Below are 15,113 nucleotides of genomic sequence, written 5' to 3' on the forward strand. Positions count from 1 at the left end.
AGTCCACACGAAGATAATCCACAGAACCCTTCATTATTTTGCTAGAACAATCAAGGGCTTCAAAATCAAGAAAGAAGAACAAGAAAAAGTTCTTTTTGAGAGAGAGAGATAGGGTGGCTGGGGTTTTAATTGAATGAATAATTCTTCTATGTGTTAATTTTAAGTTGCACTTATAGAGTGCAACAATTAAAACCCTATTCTACTTAGGAATAGTCATAGGCTTCAACCCTAGTTCACCCTTGCAACCAAACACACCCTTTATGGTATTTTAATTAATTAATTATTATTATTATTAAAATCAATTAATATATAATAATATATTAACATTCAATTAATAATAATAATTCATTTAAATATATATATTTAAATATAATCTCACTAATTTAATTTTAATATTAAAATTAAATACAAGCAACAACCTCGGCAAATTTAATTGCACTGTGAGATTACCAAAATACTCTTTCATCCTGAAAGACAAAAATACCCTTCTCACAAATTGATTCTTAAATTATCTTCTAAGTGTGTAACCCATAGGCTCCTCATCATATCGGCAATGTGTAGTATCGCGATTAACACCAATTAATCGTCTCACTACACACAGACCAAGATTGGCCCCTAGCAAGGCATCATGGCCACTCGATAAATTCGGATTCAGCGAAACCGCAGCCTGTCAATGGTATGGTTACCGTGCAATCAAATCCTTTCATCAACTGTTATCTCATCGAGACTGAGGTACAAAAATAGTGTCAACCTCAGATATCCTCAACATGTTTGTATTCAGTTACTGGACCAATGACAGGAATATTAAATTGGATTAAGCATCAACTCAATCCACTATGACCACAAATGTAGTGTCATTGCCATTTACTGAATTACCCAGTGAGATAACTTCTCCCGTACCCAAGAGTGATGAATCCTTTGTCAATCCACCATAGTCTCGATACACTTCTCAATGTAGCCAATCACTACCGTATTGATAGCTTTGAATAGTGCCATTTACTGAAAAACCTGGTGAGGTAACTTCTCCCGTACCCAAGAGTGATGAATCCTTTGTCAATCCACCATAGTCTCGATACACTTCTCAATGTAGCCAATCACTACCGTATTGATAGCTCTGAATAGAACTATGTTGGGCTAATGTCAAACTACACCAATTGGTGCACAAGGCACTCCGGTGATCTCAAGTCTAAGGATCATATGCATCACCATCCGTTAGAGGATTTATTCCATAGATACTAGGGTTACCATTCATATGGAATCCTCTAGTGGGTCTGTCCAGTAAACTTGCCTCTAGCAAGCACTCATGCGTTGCACCAGGTTGTCGGCAAACAACCTTGACAAGTGAGATTAGTCACTGCCTTTCGACAGGGTCGTTCAACACTATGATAGCATTACCGTATTATCTGTGTCCTCGGTCAAAATACTACTGGGACTACAAACGTTTCTAGAATGGCCACCATGTGTGATCATAGGGTTCTCACTATCAAGATTTGAAACACTTTATACCCTTGTCATGGTTCTATCATTCTAAGGACATATATCATTACATACACGATATAGAAGAATATGTCTTTTATTGATAAATAAACATTTATTACGGAATCAATTTTACAATAATTGATTGGTTTTAGGGCACCTACTCTAACATAGTTAACTTGTTTCATATACATATATTCAAAATCCTCTGAAAATGTAACTTTTTTTCCAACTTTCAACAAATAAAACATACCTCTTCTATTGTGGACCATTTAATAACCCAATATGTCAACAAAATCGTTCAAAAACACCTCTTTCAATTCAAAAAATGAAGTTTTTGGTAGAGTTTAAAAATTTGAGGACTGAGTTTTGATTGAGGGTGTAGGGAATTATGAATAGGGCCATTTTCGTCCTTCAAATTTGTGTTAAACAAGAAATTGCTATTTTGTGAGATACTTTTCCAAGCTATTTCTCAGTTCTCACCCTAAAATAGGGTTAAATAATATAAAATTCCCCAAGTCAAATGATAAAATGATAGTTTTAATAAGAATGGGCCAAATTTTTTTTTTAAAATAAAAAAAAACATTACTGAGAAGCCCAAAATATATTAATGAGCTTAAGCCCAAAAACATTACTGAGAAGCCCAGGATCGGAAGTATTATTGAGTTGACTTCAAGTCTGATTTTCTATATTCGAAATTAAACCCACTTTGGGTCTATCAAACTTGGGTTGTTAATGGCTTAATTATCGTTATTTGGCCCATTAGTTCTAATAAGAAATCCCCTGTTAACTTTTCAAACCTAATAAATGTGAACTTTCCATATAATTGAGCTTATTCCCAACTTAATCAGGTTTCCCAAGTTTGGGTTGCCTTAGGCGCAGTTTCATGTCATTTGAGCCCTTTTAACTCTTTAAAGATTATCCCTCCATTATTCGAGAATTAATTGGCTTTATCAGTTTGAGCTAATCTAATTTTAAAGTTAAAAGCATAGAATTAATTGGCTTTATCAATTTGAGCTAATCTAATTTTAAATTTAAAAGCATAGACCCCTTGAAGTATAATATAATAACAGAAGTCTTTTTGAGATTTCTAAAATAACAAATATTCTTCTCCGTTAATAAAAAATTTACACGGTTAAGAATTAGTAGATATTATCAAATTATCTTTTTACCCTTTATTTTAGCACCTAAAAATTAATAGCCAAGAAATTTTTATTATTTCTTATATCCAAAGATTATTTTTTTATTTTATCATACTTTGGCCAGATTATTATCAATACTCAATAACTCTTAATTTTAACCGGCACAAATGCTACATTTGATAAATGTTAAGTTACAAACATTTATAATTTTTTTCCTTCCTCATCTTCAAGAAAACCTAAAACGTCTATATATTAAGAGTGTGTTTGGTTCAGAGGATATTATTTTTACTAGGAATATTATTTAATAAGAAGATAGATAAACACCCCTGTGTGACCTGATGGTAAAAGAGCAAAAGGAAGTTCCATGAGTTCCTGAGTTTGAATCCCCACAGGTGTTAATAGGCCATGGAGACACCCTCGAGAACCATTAAAACTGAAAAAAGATAAATTATCTTAAAAATTACTAGGGATGTTAAATTGAAATAAATTAGTGGGTATGTTATATTGATATGTTTGGTTGATAGATATAAATTGATAAGTATGTTATATAGATTACCAAAATGCCCTTCTTTTTTAATAATAATAATAATATTATTATTATTATTATTTGAACTGTTTTTTAACCCCCTACATTTGAGATTTTGTTAAACAATAATGCTACAGACATCAAAGACCTGCACCGAAATTTTACACCAAATGACATGTCAGATGAGTAGACGCAAACACATAATATATTAACAAATATTCCGTGAATGAATGGTCGTTCATCAAATATGGACGGGTGTCCATGATTATTGGACGACCTTTCAATTTAAATGGACTCTTGTCCATAAGAAAATAACAATGGACTCCCGTCCATATAATATGGATAGGAGTCCATTTACTATGGACGGGCGTCCACCTAGAATGGACGCCCGTCCATTGTTTAAAATAAAAAAAAAATTAAAACAAAAATCATGGACACCCGTCCATATTCAATGGACGGGCGTCCCTTTTAGATAGATGCATGTCCATTGTTTAATTTAAAAAAATTTACACACAACATTTGAGTCTCAATCAAGATCCAAATAGTAAATGTCGCTATCCTTCATTAAATTTGTTGTCTATATTCAAAGTAATTGGACAAGTATCATAAGAATATGACCAAAACTATGCATTGATTTCATGCCTTTTATTCTTATTAGATCCACCCAATATGTTTTTATTGTTGTTACAATTTTGTTGAGACTGTGAAATTTTTTAATTAAAACAATGGACGAGCGTCCATCTAATAGGGACGCCCGTCCATTGTGATTTTTGTGTAAATTTTTTTAATTTAAACAATGGACGGACGTCAATCTAATAAGAACACCCGTCCATTCAGTAGGGATGCCCGTCTATGATTTTTGTTTTCAATTTTTTTTTAAATTAAATTATGGCGGGCGTCTATTGTTATTTTCTCATGGACGGGAGTCCATTTAAAATGAATGATCGTCCAATAATCATGAACGCTCGTCCATATTTCATGGACGGTCGTTCATTCACGGAATATTTGTTAATATGCTATGTGGTTGTGTGACACGTCATTCGGTGTAAAATTTCGGTGTAAGTCTTCGGTGTTCATAGCATTATTTTTTTATTTTATCATACTTTGGCCAGATTATTGTCAATACTCAATAACTCTTAATTTTACCCGACACATAAACGAATGCTACATTTGATAAATGTTAAGTTACAAACATTTATAATTTTTTTCCTTTCTCATCTTCAAGAAAACCTAAAATGTCTATATACTAAGAGTGTGTTTGGTTCATGGAATATTGTTTTTACTAGGAATGTTAATTAATGAGAAGATAGATAAACACCCTTGGGTGACCTAATAGTAAAAGAGTAAAAAGGGGTTTTATGAGTTCGAGTCCCCACAAGCGCTAATAAGCCATGGGGACACCCTCGGTGACCATTAAAAAAAAATAATAAATTACCTTGAAGATTACTAGAAATGTTGGATTTGAATAAATCGGTGGGTATGTTATATTGATATGTTTGGTTGATAGATATAAATTGATTGGTATGTTATATAAATTACCGAATTGCCCTTCTTTTTTAATATTATTATTATTATTATTTGAATTGTTTTTTAACCCCTTACATTTGAGATTTTGTTAAAACACTCCAACCACAATAAAAGTTCAAATTTTAATAAAATCACCCTCACCAACCCAAGCCAATGTCAGCTGTTGGCCACCATCGCCGGTAGTCATCGAAACGGTGCACGACCAACCGGATCTGGCCAATCGTGTGTCAATTTGGCCGTTTTTGGCTAGATCCATGACCATTAACAACTAGATTTGTGGTTATTAATGGTGATGGATGTGGCTGTTTTCAGCCATATCTACGGCCAAATCAACGCACGGCTAGCCAAATCCGACTGGTCGTGCCCCGTTTTAGCTACTACTGGCAATGGTGGCTAGATCTGGATGTAGTCTTGATTAATTTGATTGAAGTACAAAGGCAATAATATCTTAAAAAATCTTGTATATAATGTTAAAATTGTCCATGAAAATTCTTGTAAATTGTTTAGATAACAAGAGCATTACTGCTCTAAAAATTTATTAATAAGGAATAAAATTATAACAAAAATAAGATTATCAAATAATCTCAAAATACCTAGGAAAAATTACCACTTACATAACCAATGGTGATTACTATTATTAATATTGGAGGATTATCAAAATCTTATATTATTTGACAATCAAAATAGTAGTATTATAAATAATATAAGATGACATTATTGGAGTATTGTCAAATACCCCCAACCAAACGCACCCTAATTGATTTTTTATTATATATAGTTATGATGGTGAGATCAAAGTAATTTATTACTATAAGAAGGTTATAAGTTAATAGAGGTGTAATTACAAAAATCACTGTTTTGAATTCTTATTTTATAATTTGCGTTTTAGTAAAATGTATCAGGATTTTAATTCATTATTTTAGTAGTCATTGTTACAATTAGACAAGAAGAGAAATGAAATAGTCATGAGGATGATAGTATGAAAATACAAAAAGTTTTGTGCCAAAAAACTCTAAACATGTTTGAGAAATTAGAAATATTTTGGCTTTAACAAAAATATGTCCATACTAGTGAATTATTATGTAACCGCAAGTTAGAAGATGTGGTAATAACTCTAAAGAATAAATCATTGTTCTGAATAAGTTTAAATAAATATTTTATTTTAAATCTTTAACGTAATATAATTTTTTTGTTAATAAACAAATAATTATTACTATGTGGAAATAATTTTCTTAAAAGGGAAATTAAAAAAAAATATAACTTATTACAATATGAAGTTTGTTCTTATTTATAACTATCTCAAATTAAGATTATAATTTTTTATAACTATATAAAAGTTATTCACACATAAAATATACTATATAGAAAAATAATTACAAAATAATTTTGATTATTTAAATGATTAAATCGATTATGGCAGGAATAACCCACGTGGCATTAATTTATTTTATGCCTTTCCGTTTAAACCCACGCGGCTACCCCCTAAATCCAACCCATGCGCAAAGAGCACAAAATAAAATAAAATAAGCATTTATAGATTTTGGCGGTTAGGTTTAGGGACTAGGGTTTATTTTAATAATTTATTTTAGATAAACATTTTTTTAAAAGTGCAAGAGAGAATAGAAAGAACATCTTTGGCTACAGTGTCGGCCACTTCACTTCTCCGTTTCTTCCAAAATTCCTAGCAGGCATTCTCTCTCTCTCATTTTCTCCTTCTTTCTTCATTTTTATTATTTTATATTTATTTAATTGTTTCTGTTTTCTTTTTGTTCTTTTTTTTTTTTTTTTGGGTATATGTTGTTGTTAGGGTTTTAGAATGTGTTAAATGTTGAAGGTGGCACCCATTTCCTCCGAAGGTAAAACCCTAAACCCTAATTTTTCTTTTTTTATTCTCTCTGTACCATGTGCTTGTCTGAACGCTGTCGTTACGCTGATCGGATCATGACTGTTGGTTTTTTTCTTTTTTGTTTTCCCTTTTGTTGGTTTTGGGGTGTCATTCTCTTTCTGTTTGATTGCTGGGAAAACCAAAGAAAATTGGGGAGCTTATGGGGGAATAGGAGTGGGGTCAATGTGGGGTTTATTTGCTTGTTTATATGGCTTTATTTGTGATGATTGAATTGCGATCAAGTTATTTTTACTGGTGATGATGGAGTGAATAGGAAGATTGTGGCACAACTAATGGATAACAAGAGGAACAATTTTTTGTGGTATATTTGTGAGGTGGAATGGAATACCCACTTAGGAAAGAGGTCGATTTCTTGGATATTTTTTTGAAATATTTTGTGTTGTAATTGCGGTGATAATTTTTCAGAGAGTAGATTGTAGATAGCCTGTCAATAGTGTTTTAAGTTCTTGGACTAAAGATTTCATGTACAGCTATATATTGGAGATGATGTGAATTCACATCTAAATGAGCTAGTATCAAATTCTGGGAGCTAAAGTAAAAGTACTCAAGTCTAGGTTCTATCAGGGGGATTTTGCTCATGAAACAGAGTCTTGGATCCCTGTAATATATGAGCTCTTGTAGAAATGTATCTTATGGTTCGCCCTTTTGACTTGTTCTTTAGGGTTTCTGACTATTTTTATTTCTGCCACTCTTCCTTCATATCATACCCGCCCTTGATCTTGCATGTATGATGATCTATTGATAGGAAGCACTTTCGTATGTAACATTCCATATTAATGATAGGAAGCCCATTGCTTCTAAAATGATTTGATTATTTAAGAGACATAGTAACTCTGTAGATAAACTAGAGCCTAGAGATGTAAAACAGGCTGTACCAAAGTATTACCTTAGCTTATTACTGGCCTTGGACCAAGCTTGGGACAACATGGTTTGAAGCCCATGGCCTAAATGGTCCACTACTGGTGGTGAGGTGTGGTATGTAAGAGCCTAATTCTTTTGTTTTTATTTTTTTTATTCCAGCTGTTAGAAGGTCTATGTGTATTTTGAACTTAACCAGAAAGAAAATGTAAGAAAAGAATTAAAGCAGCCCAAATAGGCATTTAGAGTAGATTTTGGGCGACTAAAATTTTCTAGGCAGTCATTAGGGCTACATAGAACACTAACTGTTGCCTTGTGGCAGTGACTAGTTGCAAGACTCAAAAGGACCCCTTTATATATATATATATTATATATATATATTAATATATAATAATATATATATATATATATTGATGGGTACCAATCCCAAGCCAGCCAACCACAACAGAAGTAGCAAGCAAACAATCGAATTAAACCCAGAAAGCAACAATAATCAGTAGCCAAAATCTAGAAATAGTAGCACTTATATTGATATTCCAGCAACACAAAATACACAGCAACAAGAAACTTAACAAAACTAGCCAAACAGGAAATCAAATAAACCATAAACCAAAACAAGAAATCAAAAATAATGTTGGTCTTCGAGGGCCAACTCCTCCCACATAGTGCTGGACTTCGAGGGCCAGCAACCTCTCACTCTCCACTCTCCACTTTTCTCTTCTTTTTTTTTTTTTTTTGAATAGTTCATATCCCACTGTCTCCCCTTTTATTCTATTCCTCATAACAAAATTCTTCAATCACCCTCTCCCTTAATGTCATCTGTCCCTCCCTAAACCATCCTTAACACCTCACGCACAAAGAACCTTCTTGCCTATTGCACCAAAATCCCCTACTTCACACCCTTAAGTCTTTTACAATAGACCAGCATTAGGAGTGGGTCTCATCAATACCCCCCCGAGCAGTACCACCTTGTCCTCAAGGTGGGAAGATGCCTAGATGACAATTGTTTACCCGACACAACCCTGCTCCTCCACTCTTTTATCGCCCTCCTCTTCCTCAATTTCTTCATCAACCAATATCACTTGGAATTGTTTTTTCCCACATCTATGCCCTGGAACAAATCTAGCATCACATCTGAAACACAAGACTCGTTCTCTCTTCCGTTGAATTTCGCTCTCAGTCATGCGTTTGAAAGGTAAATCTTGCCGATAAAAAGGGTTAAAATCTGCTGATTTTTGCATTGTTGTGCTACTACTCTGGTGATCGGCGGTCGGCGCCGAGCTCGACTGCCTCTCCTCCCATGCTTGGTGCTTTGGCGAGGGGTTGACAGAGTATCGTTGCTGATCGATGAAGGAATGTCTTGGGGTTGTCAAATGAGTGATTGTGTTGTGTTTGTGCCCTATATCCAATTTCCCTTGATCCAATTTCCTGCCTTGACCCATACATAGCTGACTCGAGTCCACTTCCAGGTCCATTCTCAAATTGCTCAAGCCCACACTCAATTTTATTTGCTATTCCATGTTGACCCAGCCCAATTTTCAATTTCCCCAAGGCCCATTTCCTTTCCTCTATCCTTTGGGCTAATTCCATCAACTGAATTAGGCTGTCAGGTTGGGTCAACCTGGTTTCAGCCCTAATTTCTGCCTTTAACCCATTAAAAAACGCAGCTACAATAATCTCCCCTTCTCTGCCGTCAACGGCGATGAGATAGCTTCAAAATTTCGCCAGTAATCTTCCATCGTGCCTAGTTGCTTGATTCCCATGAGAGCTTCATACGGGCTTCCTTCTTGTGACCCACTGAAACGATGAAGGAGTACCAACTTGAAGGCCGACCAAGATGTTATCGGAGCTCGGGTCTCCATCCACTGATACCAATTGATGGCATCGCCGTCCATGCACACTGCTACTGCTGTGAGCTTCTCTTGGTTTGAAATTCCGTTAATGACAAAATACCTTTTTGCTCTAAATATCCACCCATAACGATCTTCACCGGAGAAGATGGGTAACTCGAGTTTCCGGCCCCCCAGCTCGTTTCGAATATGTTCACCATTGTTGGAAGTCTCTCCTTCAGTCCAATGACCCATATTTCGACCTTGACCATTTTTTGATGACCTTGGCCTTTCCGGTGAACTTTCTTTTTCTTTCTTTCCCATGTCTTCTTCATCCTTTCTCCTCATCCACGTTTGTATTTCAACCATACACCCACGAATGGTTCCCACGTCAACTCCCAATTTCGTCACCGCTCTTTCCATGTTTTCCAATCTTGATTCCATTCTTGTCCTAACCATTACCCAGACAACCTGCTCTGATACCAATTGATGGGTACCAATCCCAAGCCAGCCAACGACAACAGAAATAGCAAGCAAACAATCGAATTAAACTTAGAAAGCAACAATAATTAGTAGCCAAAATCCAAAAAAACTAGCACTTATATTGATATTCCAGCAACACAAATTACACAGCAACAAGAAACTTAACAACACTAGCCAAAACAGGAAATCAAATAAACCATAAACCAAAACAAGAAATCAAAAATAATGTTGGTCTTCGAGAGCCATCCCCTCCCACATAGTGCTGGACTTCGAGGGCCAGCAACCTCCCACTCTCCACTTTTTTCTTTTTTTGAATATTCCATATCCCACTGTCTCCCCATTTATTCTATTCCTTATAACAGAATTCTTCAATCACCCACTCCCTTAATGCTATCTGTCCCTTCCTAAACCATCCTTAACACCTCACACACAAAGAACCTTCCTGGCTACTGCACCAAAATCCCCTACTTCACACTCTTAAGTCTCTTACAATAGACCAGCATTAGGAGTCAGTCTCATCATATATATAGATAGCATGGCCTATCAATAGTGTTGGCTCTGGCCAGACTAGGGCTGCGTTGTGCCTGTAGAGGAACTGGGTTGGGTTGTATAGTACTGTGCCTGTGTAATCCAGGCCAGCTGGTGCAATCTGACTGCTTTAACTGAGCTAGTGTATTAGAATCTTAGATAGAAGACCCATGAATATAGAAGAAAATTAAATTTTTAGATTATACCTGATGTTTTCACTCTCTTGCTCTGTCTTTCTCGATAGTACAACTGGTGAGTTGTCTCACATGGTGCAAGGTTTTTTGTGTTAAAAATGAGAGTTCTTGGTAATTTTAAAAGGGAGTGGGTTATTTATCTACCTTTGTTGCTTGTGATTGGTATGAGTTAATACTCCTAGAAAATACAAGAGTTAAAAATAATAATAATATGAAGATCTTACTAGTTTGGTAATCCATTGTTTGTCCTTTTGTTCTGCATATAATGCATGCCAAGTAACCTGCTGTGCATTTGTGTTTTCTTGTTTACTGTTCATGACATGCTATTTGCTCATATGGATTCTTGAACTCTTTCAAATTGTGAGGCACCTATATAACAGTTGTTATACTTACAGTTACAGCAATAACAGTGTGATAGACTATTAATATCATAACACTGTGATAGACTATCAATGCCGTAACAGTGTGATAGACTATCAATGTCACAGCCATGACAATCATTGCTCGCTTTGCAAAACGATATTGCATGTTTTAGCAAAAGGGATTGTCGTGGCTGTCATTTTATTCTTACTTTGATGCTGCACTTTTTTTTTTTAATGATAAAATGCTAAATGAAGTTACTTGTCAATTTTCGATGAAGTTCTGGTTGAATTTCATAGATTATAGGAATCAGATCTATAAATCTTTAGTATACTTTTCCTCTCTGCCTCTTTCTTTCTTTATATATTTACAGTCTAGATCAACACACCTTGGTTGCCTGAGAGACTGACCAGATAATAGTTACACTTCCAGGTTTAATTCTGATGCTGGTACTTCTAGTATTTTTACAAATTATAGATTTAGGTACACTATTGTGAGTTCACTGTAAACCCTTTTCTTTTATGGTTAATAGTTTTTATCCGCATATTGTGCCTGCCTTTACACTAGATCTTGGTGGCAAAATTGCATTTCGATTTCAAACTTATGAGACAAGTGACTTTTAGACGTTGTGCCAAGTATAGTTCAGTGTAGAAATGTGACAACAAAAGCTCAGTGGTGTTATCAATACATAGAAGATTTTGCTGAAGTATCCTGTGGACAAAGTGTGATTACATTTTAGCTTGAATTTTTTGACTCAAGACTAAGAACTTAAAAATAGTATCTGAACTCTAACTGGCTCCTTCGCGTGAAATGAGTGTGGAGCAAATACAACCATACCTACAACGTCAGAAACAAAAACAAATACAAGTTAGTAAAATTTTATTAATGCAATGGGAGATTTGGACACAAGACACTTGATCAAGCTAACTCTTATATTGTGTTACGTTTGCACAAAGAACCGAAAAGTAAAGTTTGGATGCAAGGTCTCAACAATATTTAAGATCTAACAAGCTTCATGTAGCATTAAAATTTGGGAAAGTTGTATTTATCATTGATGTTCTCAGTATAAGTTCTTTGCTAATAAAATAATTCACATGATTTTGCTGGTAGTGGTGAAGACTTTTTTTTTTTTTTCCTATTCTTTGTTTAATAAGTTCATCTTGATTCTTTTGAGCATAATGATTGAGATACTGACTTGATCGCAACTCTGACTTATTGATTTTTATCTTTGTTTGTAGGTGCTTCAGAAACTCTGAAAAATCGTGGGAGACTGGACGAAACCTCTAAGAAAGGGCTATGCTGGTCTGAGCTAAAGCGTACTGGTATGTCACGGTGGGGAGTTTCTCGACTAGTTACCTTCCAGCGCGAACACTGCAATTCCAAAATGTCACCCAGTATTGTTAAGGAGAATGAAGATCAGAAAGATGTTGGAGAAGCTGTGACAGCTGAATCTTCAGGGTCAGAAAGTCGGAACAGAAAACGCCTGAAACTTGGCCAACTTAGAGAGGCAAGAACTACAAAACGTGAAAAGCTAAGGCCACAGAACAACAGTTCTTCTCGTAAGTCTAAGCATAATAAGCTTGAGAATACCAAGGACCGATGGTCTGCTGATAGGTACGGGTTAATCAGTTTTAACTTTTCTATTAATTGCTCGTCTTTGTGTCATATCATTTAACAATGAAGTTTAAATTTTGAAGGTATAAGCTGGCTGAACAAAGTATGCTAGAGATCTTGAAGGATGAAGGGGCTGTTTTTGAGAATCCAATATCTCGACCAGTGCTCAGAACAGCAGCTCGTAAACGCATTGGTGATACTGGGCTCTTGGACCATCTGCTGAAGCACATTGATGGTAAAGTGGCACCAGGTGGTGCAGAGAGGTTTAGGCGTTGTTACAACACTGAAGGAGTGATGGAGTATTGGTTGGAGAATGCTGACCTAGTTAAGATTAAGCAGGAGGCTGGGGTGCCAGATCCTAACTATGTTCCCCCATCATCTTGGTGGAAGTGTAGTGGTGGCTCTTTTCAGGATTCTGTTTGTGCTGGAGAGTTGAAGGTGCTTAAAGTTGAAATGGAGAAAATGAAGAGGTATGTAGTGAATATTCTTTTTTTTTGGAATTGAAATGCTTTCTTTTTAATTGTTATATTGCACCCCCCAGTACTTGTTTTCTGTGATCTTAGGTGGTCTTTCTTTTTCAGGGATATGCAGGAGCTAGTGTGCCATCAGCAGGAGCAAGATCAAGCTAATCCGGTTGAGGTTAATGTTGAACAATTGTTTGTTAAACATGATGGCATAATCATTGATCTCCCTTGAGGTTTCTAAATTGTTCACTTGACTGTTAAAGAATTCAAAATTTTGCGGGACCTTCCTCTGATATCTTTGAATTGTTCAGCAATTTCTTTTATAAAGGGATTTTTTTTTTTTTTTTCTATAAAAATAACAAAAAAATGCAAAAATATTTGTATTAAGCTACCTAGATTATTCGTTCGGATGATACTTTGAGGAAATTTCCAATATTATGTACTTTCTCATTCTTTATAAATATAAAATGACTTAAATTTTCCCAGTTAATAAATCCTGTTTTTTGAAGCTTCATTTGGGTCTTTTCCTTTACATAGGATACTCACAAGGAACTGGTGAAATGGAAAGCTAAAACAGATCAGCGACTAATGGAGCTATCAAGTTCTTTGAGTGGTATGCAGGTAGCAAAGCAATTCCTCCTCAAGTTGTTGAAACTTTGAACACATAACAATAAAAGGATAGACTGCCAGTGATTTCTAGTAGTTCATGTTAGAGTTTCCATTATTCAAGTTTTCGGATGATGTGCTCTTGTAATTGCGTGTCAGTTTAGCTCAACAGATTCATATCTGACATTTATTTCTCAACAGGACATGTACAGGGAGTTGATAAAATGGAAGGCTAAAATCGAGCAACAACTGATGGAAATATCAAATACGTTGATCAGTATGCAGGCATTGAAGCAATGCAATACCTTTAGCTCTCCAGATCATCCAGATCATGAAGGATGGGAAGATTGGCTGGAGAGCACCAACCTGGATGATATTCAGGAAGATATTGTACCTATGTTAGGGAACATAGATCCGGGAAATGTTGGTCAGGAGGCTGCATTGCGAGATAACTTACCTTCACCATCTCTGTTGAAGCCTGGCGATAGCCCTTCTCAGGATTCTGTTTGTGCTAGGGAGCTCAAGCTGCTGAAGGAAGAAATGGCTAAAATGAAGAGGTAACTAAACTAGCTAAATTGAGTTTGTGACATAACGTTATAATTCCGCTTAGGCTCTTTTTCTTTTCCTTGGACAGAGATGTGCAGGAGCTAGTACCCAGGAAGCAAGAGGAAGACCAAGCTAATGTGACCCCAGATTCTTCTGTTATTACCAATTCAAAATTAGAGCTCGATAATTCGTTACTTATTTTTCAGGTAATGTTGACGATATCTTGAGAAATTTCATTGATGCATCTTTTGGTACATATTCTGCTTATTTCATATCAATGAAGCGCCTCTCAGAGTTGTTTTCTTTGACAGGAAATGTTTAAGGAGCTGGTGAAATGGAAAGCTAAAGTGGAACAACAAATACTGGAGATTTCAAATACAGTTAGTGGTATGCAGGCATCAAAGATATAGACTCTTACCTTTTTTCTCTCTAAGATGGATATGAGATGATAGAATAGGAATTTAGCTATATATTTATGTCTAGACAACAGTGGTTACCCTTAGATTAGTCAAATATAGATATTTGTACAGAGCATATAAATCTGAAGCATATGGTTCTCCTATTTGAAGTCGTGGATAAACCAGTAGGATTTTCATTTAACCTTTAATTATTTGTCCGACGATTATTAACTTACCACCCAACTAATTTTTGAGATTATGCCTAACTGGTCTTAGGCTGTAGATGGGTTTTAGGAAAATATGCTGTTTGACACTAAACTCAAATGTCTTGTGGATCTCTTCATATTTATATAATTTACTTTTAATGTGGTGCACTAAAATATTGTTTCAATTGGATGCTTGTTTTTATTTCAATGGCATGTTTAGGGTTTATTCAATTAACACAATTTTAGAATTGGGATCCAAAGCTGCAGGGGCAAAGCACATGCTGCATCTTGAATTGGAATAATATTCCAACATCTCAACTTTGTCTCCACCAACCAACACTTCATTTTTCCTTTTTAATTTATTTTATAATATTTAATTTACAATTTTGTTTTGCCACCCACATGATACATTTAAATACGATACGGCATTTTTCGTATAGATGACCAGAT

General features: G+C 35.2%; 1 protein-coding gene across 2 annotated transcripts; it reads left to right on the forward strand.

Annotated features, from left to right (window-relative positions):
- The first annotated feature begins 6,238 nt into the window (after positions 1-6,238).
- Positions 6,239-14,826, forward strand: LOC116140375 (protein DYAD-like). Of its 2 annotated transcripts, XM_031426020.1 has the most exons (9): positions 6,239-6,359; positions 6,479-6,527; positions 12,068-12,443; positions 12,527-12,913; positions 13,025-13,082; positions 13,445-13,528; positions 13,715-14,070; positions 14,148-14,265; positions 14,371-14,826. In XM_031426020.1, exons 2-9 carry the CDS (start codon positions 6,497-6,499, stop codon positions 14,467-14,469), a joined length of 1,509 nt encoding a protein of 502 aa, XP_031281880.1. In that variant the 5' UTR covers positions 6,239-6,359; positions 6,479-6,496; the 3' UTR covers positions 14,470-14,826. The 2 variants fall into 2 exon arrangements, with proteins under 2 accessions (XP_031281880.1, XP_031281881.1); XM_031426021.1 differs by lacking the exon at positions 6,479-6,527 and having other exon boundaries at positions 6,254-6,359.
- The last annotated feature ends 287 nt before the right edge of the window (positions 14,827-15,113 follow it).

This window comes from Pistacia vera, unplaced genomic scaffold, assembly GCF_008641045.1.
Source record: "Pistacia vera cultivar Batoury unplaced genomic scaffold, PisVer_v2 Contig371, whole genome shotgun sequence".
Taxonomy (NCBI): Eukaryota; Viridiplantae; Streptophyta; class Magnoliopsida; order Sapindales; family Anacardiaceae; genus Pistacia; species Pistacia vera.

Excerpts from the sequence above, each read along its gene's own strand:
- LOC116140375 (XM_031426020.1), top strand. The coding sequence starts at position 6,497 with ATGTTGAAGGTGGCACCCATTTCCTCCGAAG. Across the intron at positions 12,914-13,024 it reads GAAATGGAGAAAATGAAGAG|GGATATGCAGGAGCTAGTGT; the intron begins GTATGTAGTGAA and ends TTTCTTTTTCAG. Across the intron at positions 14,266-14,370 it reads ATTCGTTACTTATTTTTCAG|GAAATGTTTAAGGAGCTGGT; the intron begins GTAATGTTGACG and ends TTTCTTTGACAG.